The 14,178-nt window shown below is 39.6% G+C and overlaps 1 protein-coding gene across 2 annotated transcripts in view; it reads right to left on the bottom strand.

Moving 5' to 3' along the window:
- Nucleotides 1-11,546, bottom strand: part of LOC121840714 (zinc finger CCHC domain-containing protein 24-like) — a 47,934-nt gene extending 36,388 nt beyond the window's left edge. The window contains exon 1 of one of the 2 annotated variants that reach the window (XR_006079846.1): nt 10,859-11,546. Coding sequence is in view for 1 of the 2 variants with exons in the window: in XM_042305639.1 (XP_042161573.1) it covers nt 10,859-11,098 (240 nt within the window). In the remaining variant the exon portion in view is untranslated. The remainder of the gene's footprint in view (nt 1-10,858) is intronic. The other variant, XM_042305639.1, reaches the window with a different exon arrangement.
- Between the last annotated feature and the right edge of the window lie 2,632 nt (nt 11,547-14,178).

The following is a 14,178-nucleotide window of genomic DNA, read 5'->3' as shown; positions in this document are numbered from 1 at the left end:
AGGATGTGGAATGGAACTGGATCAGGATGTGGATCAGGAATGGATCTGGATGTGGAATAGAATGGATCAGGATGTGGAATGGATCAGGATGTGGAATGGATCTGGATCAGGATGTGGAATGGAACTGGATCAGGATGTGGAATGGAACTGGATCAGGATGTGGAATGGAACTGGATCTGGATGTGGAACGGATCTAAATATATGGACACGTACCACGTTGCACCTTGGTCCTCTCCTTCCAACAGCCGTTACAGAACTACCCACCAAAAAAGGACCAAAAAAGGACCAAAAAAGGACCAAGCAGCTCCTGGTAACCAGGAGCAGCGTGGTAACCAGGAGCAGCGTGGAATGGACTCATGGACACGGGAAGGGTTCCTACACATGGGAGGAGATCCTGGCTGGAAGGGATCGCCTCCAGTGGGAACAGGCGGAGGCAGCCAGAAGAGGGGAGGCAGCAGGTAAAGGGAGCCAGCGCTTTGAGGGAACACGGCTGGCAAGGAAGCCCGAGAGGCAGCCCCAAAAATGTCTTGGGGAAGGCACACGGGGAGTCTGGCTAAGTCAGGTAGGAGACCTGAGCCAACTCCCCATGCTTATCGTGGAGAGAGGTGGACCGGGCAGGCACCGTGTTTATGCCGGTGTCCCCGGTGCGCAGGCATAGCCCGGTGCGCTACATCGCAGCTCCTCGTATCAGCCGGGCTAGAGTGGACATCGAGCCAGGAATAATGAAGCCGGCTCAGCGCATCTGGTCTCCAGTGCTTCTCCTCGGCGGCCCGGGTTATATGGCACCAGCCCTACACACGGTGTCCCCGGTTCGCCAGCACAGCCCAGTGCGGTCTGTTCCACCCCGCCGCACTTGCCGGGCTACAGGGAGTATCCAGCCAGGACAGGTTGTGCAGGCTCGGTGCTAGAGACCTCCAGTGCGCCTCCACGGTCCGGTCCATCCGGTGCCTCCTCCACGCACCAGTCCTCCTGTGGCAGCCCCACGCACCAGGCTGTCTCTCCGTCTCCTCCCTCCAGGTGCTGCCTGTCCAGCGCTTCCAGAGCCTCCCTCCTGACCAGCGCTTCCCTTCACTCCGGCAACGCTGCAAGGGTCCCCAGTCCGAGGTCGGCGGCGAGGGTCGCCGCTCCAAAGGCGCCACTTAAGTGGGCCAAGACTATGGTGGAGTGGGGTCCACGTCCCGCGCCAGAACCGCCACAGCAGACAGGTGCCCACCCAGACCCTCCCCTATAGGTTCAGGTTTTGCCGCCAGAGTTCGCACCTTTGGGGGGGGGGGGGTACTGTCACGCCCTGACCCTAGATTGCTTTGTATGTTTCTATTTTTCGTTTGGTCAGGGTGTGATGTGGGTAGGTATTCTATGTTGTATGTCTAGGTGTTGTGTTTCTATGTTTAGACCTGGTATGGTTCCTAATCTGAGGCAACTGGTTATCGTTGTCTCTGATTGAGAACCATACTTAGGCAGCCTGTTTTCCCACTATTTTATTTTATTTGATAACTCCACTGTCTTAATCATGACATCTACTAGAACACATTCAAGCATTTATGAAATGGGCAATTACACAGTGACAGGGTGACGCTGAGACTCACTTTTACACTTTAAAAATGTACGCCGAGCAAATTACCATTGATCGCAAAGTTAAACACACCTTACACCTACAGTATATGCAAAAGTTTACTTTTAACAACTGAACATTTTACTAAAACACATTTATTTGAGGAACAGATTTAAAGTCTGGTAACAGAACAGTAACAAATGTTACGTGACCACATTTACCAAAAAACTCATACTAAACATCTACTCCGAATTAATATTCAAAGATGTCTGCAGAAAGAGTGGGGAGTCGGATATATGACACCTGGTTATTAAACTACAGTAGGTGAAGTGGATCAACACCAGGTAATAAAATGATAGAAACAGAAAGGCATCATGGGTACTTGATCTGTGGATAATTATGAATGGCATTCTCTTCACGGTGATGCATCCTGGATATGTACACAAAGGTAGATACAGTTGAAGTCAGAAGTTTACATACACCTCAGACAAATATATTTTCAACTCAGTTTTTCACAATTCCTGACATTTAATCCTAGTAAATATACCCGGTCTTAGGTCAGTTAGGATCACCACTTTATTTTAAGAATGTGAAATGTCAGAATAATAGTAGAGAGAATTATTTATTTCAGCTTTTATTTCTCTACACTACGGAACTATATTGTACTGAACTATACTCTACTGAACTATACTCTACTGAACTATACTGTACTGAACTATACTCTACTGAACTATACTGAACTGTACTGTACTGAACTGAACTCTACGGAACTCTACTGTACTGAACTATACTGTAAACTACTGAACTCTACTGTACTGAGCTCTACTGAACTTTACTGTACTCTACTGAACTCTACTGTACTGAACTCTACTGTACTCTACTGTACTGAACTCTACTGTACTGAACTGTACTCTACTGAAGTGTACTGAACTCTACTGTACTGAACTCTACTCTACTGAAGTGTACTCTACTGAAGTGTACTCTACTCTACTGTACTGAACTCTACTCTACTGTACTGAACTCAACTCTACTGTACTGAACTCAACTCTACTGTACTGTACTGAACTCTACTCTACTGTACTGAACTCAACTCTACTGTACTGAACTCTACTGTACTGTACTGAACTCTACTGAACTGAACTTTACTGAACTGAACTATACTGTACTGAACTCTTCTGTACTATACTGTACTCTACTGTACTCTACTGAACTCTACTGAACTGAACTCTACTGAACTGAACTCTACTGTACGGAACTCTACTCTACTGTACTCTACTGAACTATACTGAACTGAACTATACTGAACTGAACTCTACTGAACTGAACTCTACTGAACTGAACTATACTGTACGGGACTCTACACTAAGGAACTACACTCTACTGAACTCTACTGTACTGAACTCTACTGTACTGAACTCTACTGTACTGAACTCTACTGTATTCTACTGAACTATGCTGAACTATACTGTACTGTACTCTACTGTACTGAACTCTACAGAACTATACTCTACTGAACTCTACTCTACTGTAATGTGCTATACTGCAATTGTGGTTTGTGCCTACTATGATTTGGCCAATTCAATTGCAGTCATTGTGTAACTCATTTTTCAGTCACTCTGTTCCCATTTTGGTAACAGGGTGAAGCTTTTTAGTAATTTAATAATTCAGAAACAAACTTGATATCAGTAATAAAAAACTCAAACTAATTGGTAGGTCTACATTTACATGTTGAACTTTCATGATCCTCCCTCCTCATGAGGAAGAAAAATTAGAAAATATCTTTAAAATGTGGGTTTTTGGTTCACAGAATGACAAGACATTAGGTAATATACTCTACTGTACTGTACTCAACGGAACTATACTGTACTGTACTATACTCTACTGAACTCTACTGTACTGAACTCTACTGTGCTGAACTCTACTGTACTGAACTGTACTGAACTCCACAGAACTATACTGCACTAAACTGTACTCTACTGTACTGAACTCTACGGAACTATACTGTACTGAACTATACTGTACTATACTGTACACTACTGAACTCTATTGTACTGAACTCTACTGTACTGAACTCTACTGAAATATGCTCTACTGAACTCTAATGTACTGAACTCTACTGTACTGAACTCTACTGTACTCTACTGAACTATACTGAACTATACTGTACTATACTCTACTGTACTCTACTGTACTGAACTATACTGTACTGGACTATACTGGACTCTACACTAAGGAACTCTACTGTACTGAACTCTACTGTACTGAACTCTACTGTACTGAACTCTACTGTACTGTACACTACTGAACTCTACTGTACTGAACTCTACTATACTGAACTCTACTGTACTATATTGTACACTACTGAACTCTACTGTACTGAACTCTACTGTACTGTACTCTACTCTACTGTACTGAACTGAAATCTACGGAACTATACTGTACTGAACTATACTGTACACTACTGGACTCTACTGTACTGGACTCTACTGTACTGAACTCTACTGTACTGAACTGAACTATACAGAACTTTACTGTACACTACTGAACTCTACGGTACTGAACTCTACTGTACACTACTGAACTCTACTGTACTGTACTCTACTGTACTGAACTGAACTCAACTGAAATATGCTCTACTGAACTCTACTGTACTGAACTCTACTGTACTGAACTGAACTCTACTGAAATATGCTCTACTGAACTCTACTGTACTGAACTGAACTCTACTGAAATATGCTCTACTGAACTCTACTGTACTGGACTATACTGTACGGGACTCTACACTAAGGGACTATACTCTACTGAACTCTACTGTACTGAACTCTACTGAACTCTACTGAACTATACTGTACTATACTCTACTGTACTCTACTGTACTATACTGTACTGGACTATACTGGACTCTACACTAAGGAACTCTACTGTACTGAACTCTACTGTACTGAACTCTACTGTACTGTACACTACTGAACTCTACTGTACTGAACTCTACTGTACTGAACTCTACTGTACTATACTGTACACTACTGAACTCTACTGTACTGAACTCTACTGTACTGTACTCTACTCTACTGTACTGAACTGAAATCTACGGAACTATACTGTACTGAACTATACTGTACACTACTGGACTCTACTGTACTGGACTCTACTGTACTGAACTCTACTGTACTGAACTGAACTATACGGAACTTTACTGTACACTACTGAACTCTACGGTACTGAACTCTACTGTACACTACTGAACTCTACTGTACTGTACTCTACTGTACTGAATTGAACTCAACTGAAATATGCTCTACTGAACTCTACTGTACTGAACTCTACTGTACTGAACTGAACTATACGGAACTTTACTGTACACTACTGAACTCTACGGTACTGAACTCTACTGTACACTACTGAACTCTACTGTACTGTACTCTACTGTACTGAACTGAACTCAACTGAAATATGCTCTACTGAACTCTACTGTACTGAACTCTACTGTACTGAACTGAACTCTACTGAAATATGCTCTACTGAACTCTACTGTACTGAACTCTACTGTACTGAACTGAACTCTACTGAAATATGCTCTACTGAACTCTACTGTACTGAACTATACTGTACGGGACTCTACACTAAGGAACTATACTCTACTGAACTCTACTGTACTGAACTCTACTGAACTGAACTGAACTATACTGTACTGAACTCTACTGTACTGAACTCTACTGAACTGAACTGAACTATACTGTACTGTACTCTACTGTACTGAACTCTACTGTACTGAACTCTACTGTATTCTACTGAACTATGCTGAACTATACTGTACTGAACTCTACGGAACTATACTCTACTGAACTCTACTCTACTGTAATGTGCTATACTGCAATTGTGGTTTGTGCCTACTATGATTTGGCCAATTCAATTGCAGTCATTGTGTAACTCATTTTTCAGTCACTCTGTTCCCATTTTGGTAACAGGGTGAAGCTTTTTAGTAATTTAGTAATTCAGAAACAAACTTGATATCAGTAAAAAAAAAACTCAAACTAATTGGTAGGTCTACATTTACATGTTGAACTTTCATGATCCTCCCTCCTCATGAGGAAGAAAAATTAGAAAACATCTTTAAAATATGTGGGTTTTTGGTTCACAGAATGACAAGACATTAGGTAATGTACTCTACTGTACTGTACTCAACGGAACTACACTCTACTGAACTCTACTGTACTGAACTCTACTGTGCTGAACTCTACTGTACTGAACTGTACTGAACTCCACAGAACTATACTGCACTAAACTGTACTCTACTGTACTGAACTCTACGGAACTATACTGTACTGAACTATACTGTACTATACTGTACACTACTGAATTCTATTGTACTGAACTCTACTGTACTGAACTCTACTGAAATATGCTCTACTGAACTCTAATGTACTGAACTCTACTGTACTGAACTCTACTGTACTCTACTGAACTATACTGAACTATACTGTACTATACTCTACTGTACTCTACTGTACTGAACTCTACTGTACTGAACTCTACTGTACTGAACTCTACTGTACTGTACACTACTGAACTCTACTGTACTGAACTCTACTATACTGAACTCTACTGTACTATATTGTACACTACTGAACTCTACTGTACTGAACTCTACTGTACTGTAACTCTACTGTACTGAACTGAAATTTACGGAACTATACTGTACTGAACTCTACTGTACACTACTGACTCTACTGTACTGGACTCTACTGTACTGGACTCTACTGTACTGAACTCTACTGTACTGAACTGAACTATACAGAACTTTACTGTACACTACTGAACTCTACGGTACTGAACTCTACTGTACACTACTGAACTCTACTGTACTGTACTCTACTGTACTGAACTGAACTCAACTGAAATATGCTCTACTGAACTCTACTGTACTGAACTCTACTGTACTGAACTGAACTCTACTGAAATATGCTCTACTGAACTCTACTGTACTGAACTGAACTCTACTGAAATATGCTCTACTGAACTCTACTGTACTGAACTATACTGTACGGGACTCTACACTAAGGGACTATACTCTACTGAACTCTACTGTACTGAACTCTACTGAACTCTACTGAACTATACTGTACTATACTCTACTGTACTCTACTGTACTATACTGTACTGGACTATACTGGACTCTACACTAAGGAACTCTACTGTACTGAACTCTACTGTACTGAACTCTACTGTACTGTACACTACTGAACTCTACTGTACTGAACTCTACTGTACTGAACTCTACTGTACTGAACTCTACTGTACTATACTGTACACTACTGTACTGAACTCTACTGTACTGAACTCTACTGTACTGTACTCTACTCTACTGTACTGAACTGAAATCTACGGAACTATACTGTACTGAACTATACTGTACACTACTGGACTCTACTGTACTGGACTCTACTGTACTGAACTCTACTGTACTGAACTGAACTATACGGAACTTTACTGTACACTACTGAACTCTACGGTACTGAACTCTACTGTACACTACTGAACTCTACTGTACTGTACTCTACTGTACTGAATTGAACTCAACTGAAATATGCTCTACTGAACTCTACTGTACTGAACTCTACTGTACTGAACTGAACTATACGGAACTTTACTGTACACTACTGAACTCTACGGTACTGAACTCTACTGTACACTACTGAACTCTACTGTACTGTACTCTACTGTACTGAACTGAACTCAACTGAAATATGCTCTACTGAACTCTACTGTACTGAACTCTACTGTACTGAACTGAACTCTACTGAAATATGCTCTACTGAACTCTACTGTACTGAACTCTACTGTACTGAACTGAACTCTACTGAAATATGCTCTACTGAACTCTACTGTACTGAACTATACTGTACGGGACTCTACACTAAGGAACTATACTCTACTGAACTCTACTGTACTGAACTCTACTGTATTCTACTGAACTATGCTGAACTATACTGTACTGTACTCTACTGTACTGAACTCTACAGAACTATACTCTACTGAACTCTACTCTACTGTAATGTGCTATACTGCAATTGTGGTTTGTGCCTACTATGATTTGGCCAATTCAATTGCAGTCATTGTGTAACTAATTTTTCAGTCACTCTGTTCCCATTTTGGTAACAGGGTGAAGCTTTTTAGTAATTTAATAATTCAGAAACAAACTTGATATCAGTAATAAAAACTCAAACTAATTGGTAGGTCTACATTTACATGTTGAACTTTCATGATCCTCCCTCCTCATGAGGAAGAAAAATTAGAAAACATCTTTAAAATATGTGGGTTTTTGGTTCACAGAATGACAAGACATTAGGTAATATTTCTTAAACTTACAGAACTCAAAATAATTTCTGCAAAACTAAATATAAATGTTGATATTAGTTGTCAGGAGTCTTTACTTCAAAATTATTGTGTTTTTTTTGTGTGTATTTCTGATACCTTTAACAATAATACCTTACTTTTAATACCTTACTTTGTCTACTAGACCCCTTTTCCATCTGTGTCACCATAAATCTGTTTATTTTAGGTTGGAAAATGGTCGAATGGATGCCTTGATTTTACTTTCATTTGACACCAAATTTGATCCTATAAACTTCACGTTGATGTTTTTTGCGACACCCCCCCCAAAAAAAAGAAAGCAGTATATAGCGGATAAGATACAACCTAGCCTTCTGTAGCATATCTCACAAGCCAAATAAATCCTAGTTTCTTCCGCACCGGATGAATGTGGTATTCTACTTGACATACTGTACCGGTCTATGTGTCAGACTTCTCCTGACTTCTCCTGAGAGGGATGGTAATCAAATTGAGACACCACCACCAGCGTCAGCAGGCCCCATGCAGTATAGAAACATTGCATAGGGTCTACGTCCCAAATGGCACCCTATTCCCTATATAGTGCACTACTTTTGACCGTAGCCCTACGGTCCCTGGTCAAAAATAGTGCTCTACTTAGGGAATAGGGTGCCATTTGGGACGTAGACTATTTCAACCTGCCCTACCTCCCTCTGGCAGCCCACTGACATCAGAACGGTCTCAACACACACCAGGCACTATGTACTGTGTAAGAGGGGCTCATTCATACTATAGCCTACATGCAGCTAATCACCAGTCACCACACTGTTGTGGCCCAATGGAGGCAGGTATGTCAGAGCTAGGGATTTACTGTACGTTTACTGAACGTTTGCTGTACGTTACTGCACATTGCTGTACGGTTACTGTATGTTACTGTACATTGCTGTACGGTTACTGTATATTACTGTACGTTGCTGTACGTTACTGTATGTTGCTGTACGTTTACTGTACATTTACTGTACATTACTGTACATTGCTGTAAGTTACTGTACGTTACTGTACGTTACTGTACGTTTACTGTATGTTACTGTACATTTACTGTACATTTACTGTACGTTACTGTACGTTACTGTATGTTTACTGTAAGTTCCTGTACGTTACTGTACGTTACTGCATGTTACTGTACATTACTGTAAGTTTACTGTATGTGACTGTACGTTTACTGTACGTTACTGTACATTGCTGTACGGTTACTGTACGTTTACTGTACGTTACTGTATGTTTACTGTACGTTACTGTATGTTTACTGTACATTGCTGTACGGTTACTGTACATTTACTGTACGTTACTAAATGTTACTGTACATTACTGTACGTTACTGTATGTGACTGTACGTTTACTGTACGTTACTGTACGTTTACTGTATGTGACTGTACGTTTACTGTATGTGACTGTATGTTACTGTACGTTACTGTACGTTTACTGTATGTGACTGTACGTTACTGTACGTTACTGTACGTTTACTGTATGTGACTGTACGTTTACTGTACGTTACTGTACATTGCTGTACGGTTACTGTATGTTACTGTACATTGCTGTACGGTTACTGTATGTTACTGTACATTGCTGTACGGTTACTGTACGTTTACTATACGTTTACTGTATGTTACTGTACATTTACTGTACATTTACTGTGCGTTACTGTACATTACTGTATGTTTACTGTAAGTAACTGTACGTTACTGTACGTTACTGCATGTTACTGTACATTACTGTAAGTTTACTGTATGTGACTGTACGTTTACTGTACGTTACTGTACATTGCTGTACGGTTACTGTACGTTTACTGTACGTTACTGTATGTTTACTGTATGTTACTGTATGTTACTGTACATTGCTGTACGGTTACTGTACATTTACTGTACATTACTGCATGTTACTGTATGTTACTGTACGTTACTGTATGTGACTGTACGTTTACTGTACGTTACTGTACGTTTACTGTATGTGACTGTACGTTTACTGTATGTGACTGTATGTTACTGTACGTTACTGTACGTTTACTGTATGTGACTGTACGTTACTGTACGTTACTGTACGTTTACTGTATGTGACTGTACGTTTACTGTACGTTACTGTACATTGCTGTACGGTTACTGTATGTTACTGTACATTGCTGTACGGTTACTGTACATTGCTGTACGGTTACTGTACGTTTACTGTACGTTGCTGTACGTTACTGTATGTTACTGTACGTTTACTGTACATTACTGTACGTTTACTGTATGTTTACGGTACGTTACTGTAAGTTACTGTACGTCCAACTAAAATAATATTGTAAGTGGGTCATGCATTAAAATGTGAAAATATGTAGGATGGCACATTGGATTGGTAAATTATAATTATCATTACTTTTTAATTGAACCTTTATTTAACTAGGCTAGTCAGTTAATAACAAATTCTTATTTACAATGACGGCCTACCCCGGGAAAACCCAGACGACGCTGTGCCAATTGTGTGCCGCCTTATGGGACTCCCAATCACAGCTGGTTGTGATACAGCCTGGATTCGAACCAGGGTCTGTAGATACGCCTCTAGCACTGAGATACAGTGCCTTAGACCGCAGGGGCTCTGCTTTCATTCTTAAAATGGGACCGTAAGATTTGTAGCCCTATGGGTTGAGTATAATTATTATTCTAATCAAAAGCAAATGATATGTTCTTATATCTGTTCATGCTTCAAGTGAATGGGGTAAGCATACAGTATACAGCTTTTATGTTCAACTTGAGACAAAAAAAAATATATGGTTAAAAGTGTTCATTGCAATGACAATATTATAATTGTTCTATGAATGAAAGACAGAATACAATATTGGATGAAGTTCAATCAAAGTTGTTTGCCATGACACACTGTGCAGTTTGTGCAAATCACATATTTCATAGTTGTTGTTTTTTAATAAACTTTTCACAACTTTACCTCATTTCTCTGAAGTTGCAAGAAATTGTTAAGATAGTTTGAGTTGAGCGCAGAGCTCAGGTCGACAGCAGCAGCGGACCGCTGTTTGTAGTTGTTCTCGTCCGGTGGAGAACTCTCAGAATCCGGTCTGAACGCTTCGAAGTCATTGGTCTGGTGGGAGTCTTGTAGAGACATATAGATCCAGTTCAGTAGTTGTGCTGGTTGGTACACAGATGTACCCGTATCTATGGCAGACATCATGTTGATCTTTGGAAGAGGAACGCACAGCGCGTCTTGGAAGTTAAAGCGCCTCCGGAGTTATTGCTGCAGAATTAGGCTACCAAAACCAAATCACCTAAACCTGATACAAAAAGAAATCCTTTCGACCTCTTTAACCTGATAAAAAAAAAGATCCTTGCATTCACGGTCACGGGAGAACCGTGATGAAGGCATGACAGGGTAAAACGTGTGTGCCAGTCAAAATATATGTGGACTCCACTCTGTAGCCCATCTCCACTCACCGTAGACCACAGCTGGGATGAGATCAGCTCATTGCATATTCTCTCTCGGTTATTGGAGTGCTTCATTGTGAATAGCTAGGAGGTCTGATAGAGCCCCACAGTGGAGATGTCACAATACCCATAAAACCTTGCGGTCAATCAGGAAAATGGTTCCAATAATTTTTCCCATAGGGGATTTTACAAACATTTAACATAAAGGTTGTGTTTTGTGTAGGCTTACCCTGGCCTGTAGTTTTGATATCCATGTAAATCTATTTCGGACAAAGTTGACTTTTATTAATATATTCGGCTCTATTTACACTCAGATTCAAAAATGCTAATTAGCATCAAAGTAAACATCTTGCAAAACTACAAATCCCAGCATGCTCCTGCATGTCATCTCTAGCTGACACCTTTACTAACAGGTATTGTGTCAATTTAAAACTTGCACAAGACAGTTCAGAGAACTGTTAATTTAAAGAAATATAGCCTATTTATTCCTTACTACATTTAGCTAACATTAGATAGTTCATCCAGAGGTTCTTACCTTTGCCTCGATTCGGCAGTCTCATCCAGATCATCATGGCATTTGTAGTTCTTTATGATAGCCACATTAGCATTTAATTAGCATGTCATTTGGAGGGCGGGGGGGGGGTAAACACAGATGAATATATTGATAAAAGTCACCTTGTCCTAGAGAGATTTACATGGTTATCTAAACGTCACGTCAGCGTAAGCCGACACAAAACACGTCCCTTATTTTAAGCGTTTCTAAAATCCCCAATGGGAAAAATGAATGGTGGAAAAAATATTGGAACCATTTCCTTGTTTGACCGCTAGGTTTTATGGGTATTATGTTGTCATCTATGCTAGAGTAGTCTCGATAGCTACAGTAGGGTCAGGTTTTCATGACTGATGCTGGAGAGTTGTAGTGGCAGTGGTATAACATAAGCTACTTAACAAAAAATACTTTAATGTAGACTAGTACAGTTTTTAAAGGCTATCTGTACTTTACTTCACTATTTATAATTTTTTGACAACTTTGACTTTTGCTTCACTACATTCCTAATTAAAATAGCGTACATTTTACTCCATACATTTTCCCTGACACCAAAAAGTACTTGTTACATTTTGAATGAATGCTTAGCAGGACAGGGAAATGATCCAATGTACACACTTATCAATAGAACATCACTGGTCATCTCTACTGCCTCTGATCTGGCAGACTCACCAAACACAAATACTTTGTGTTGGGAGACAACAATTGTGCCATCTGGTTTCCATAATATAAGGAATTTGAATTTATTTATACTTTTACTTTTGATACTTAAGTATTTTTGAGCAATTACATTTAGTTAGGGATACTTACAGCTGCAAAATTCATAGAGACATGTGAGTTATAGATCTGTCATTCTCATTGAAACCAAGTGTACGAAGCGGTAGATCTGTTCTATGTGTGCTATTTCTATGCTTCCCTGTTCTTAAGTTTTGTTTTTGTGTCTTTTACTTCCTGTTTTGTACACCAGCTTCAAACAACAGAAAATACAATATTTGTGTTTATGGAAAATATATTTCACAGTGGTTTAGATGGAATAAGGATTCTCTACACTATACTTGCTTGTTTTGCCACATAAACTGAAATTAAGCAAACTATTTGAATTTTAGGAAACAGGAAATAGCAGAGGGATTTCTGCATAGTGCATCGTTAAGTATATCTAAAACCAAATACTTTTAAACTTTTACTTCAAGTAGTATTTTACTGGGTGACTTTCACAATAACTTGAGTAACTTTATATTAAGGTATCTTTACTTTTACTCAAGTAAGACAATTGGGTACTTTTCCCATTCCTGTGTAGTGGGTATTGAATGATATGGATGGGATAGGCCGATTTTCATGCAACCTTTTTATGCGAGTAAAGTAGACCTACATGTCGGATTAAACAAGGTCATAAACCTGATGGAAACAGCTAAATTCTCGGTAAACTTTCAACATTTTGTCAAACCAAAGTACTTTTTTTTCTGTTAGTAAAATAAATTATACGATAAATGGTGCTGGAAACGCTTTTATGCGTTAACATAGAGTCACGAGATGATATGTTGTGTGGTCGTCCCACTACGACTCAGGAAACCATGCAGTTTATTAGGCTACAGATGGAATAAATTATGATGAACTTCACGGGGTGGTGAAAGTGCCTGGTGACGAGTTGGATGCTGATTTCTAATAAATATCCAGGGTTTTATTCTGGTGACATGATGATCGATGCTTGGCTGCCGTTTGATAAATTAAAATAATCTCGCTCTTTTGTCCGTAGTAATCTCATCATGTAGACTAGTCTACCCACACCGTGTCTGCGAACTGTTGGCTCGAGCACACCTGCCAATACCGGAGTGGGCACATTCACTATATAATGGAAAACATTTGAAAATTATATGGAAACCCATTTAACTTGTATTTTTTATTCGGCACGTGGGAAATTAACAGCAAAAATGTATTTTTATGTGCATTACATCATTACGCACAGATTTTTTAAAATCCGCACCAAGTCATTTTGCATGGAAACACATCTCTGGTGGGGAAAATGTGCATATTTTATTAATTTATTAATGTTAGAATATTCGTATGAAAATCTGTCGCCATCGTTTCTATGGAAACCTGGCTAGTGAGTGACATAACAAGAGAAAAACTGCTGATGCAAAACCAACCTATCAGCTACTGAATACAGTGATACAATAATAACTATACAAGGAAGTAAATTACTTAGTTTAAGTTTGCACAGTATTCATATGACTGTGTTATATTAAAAGTTAATTGTAATTGAGAGATTTGCAAATTAGAAACAT

This window comes from Oncorhynchus tshawytscha, linkage group LG24 (genome assembly GCF_018296145.1).
Source record: "Oncorhynchus tshawytscha isolate Ot180627B linkage group LG24, Otsh_v2.0, whole genome shotgun sequence".
Classification (NCBI taxonomy): domain Eukaryota; kingdom Metazoa; phylum Chordata; class Actinopteri; order Salmoniformes; family Salmonidae; genus Oncorhynchus; species Oncorhynchus tshawytscha.
Note: the sequence above shows the minus strand (reverse complement) of the source record. Positions and strands in the feature narration are given on the sequence as shown.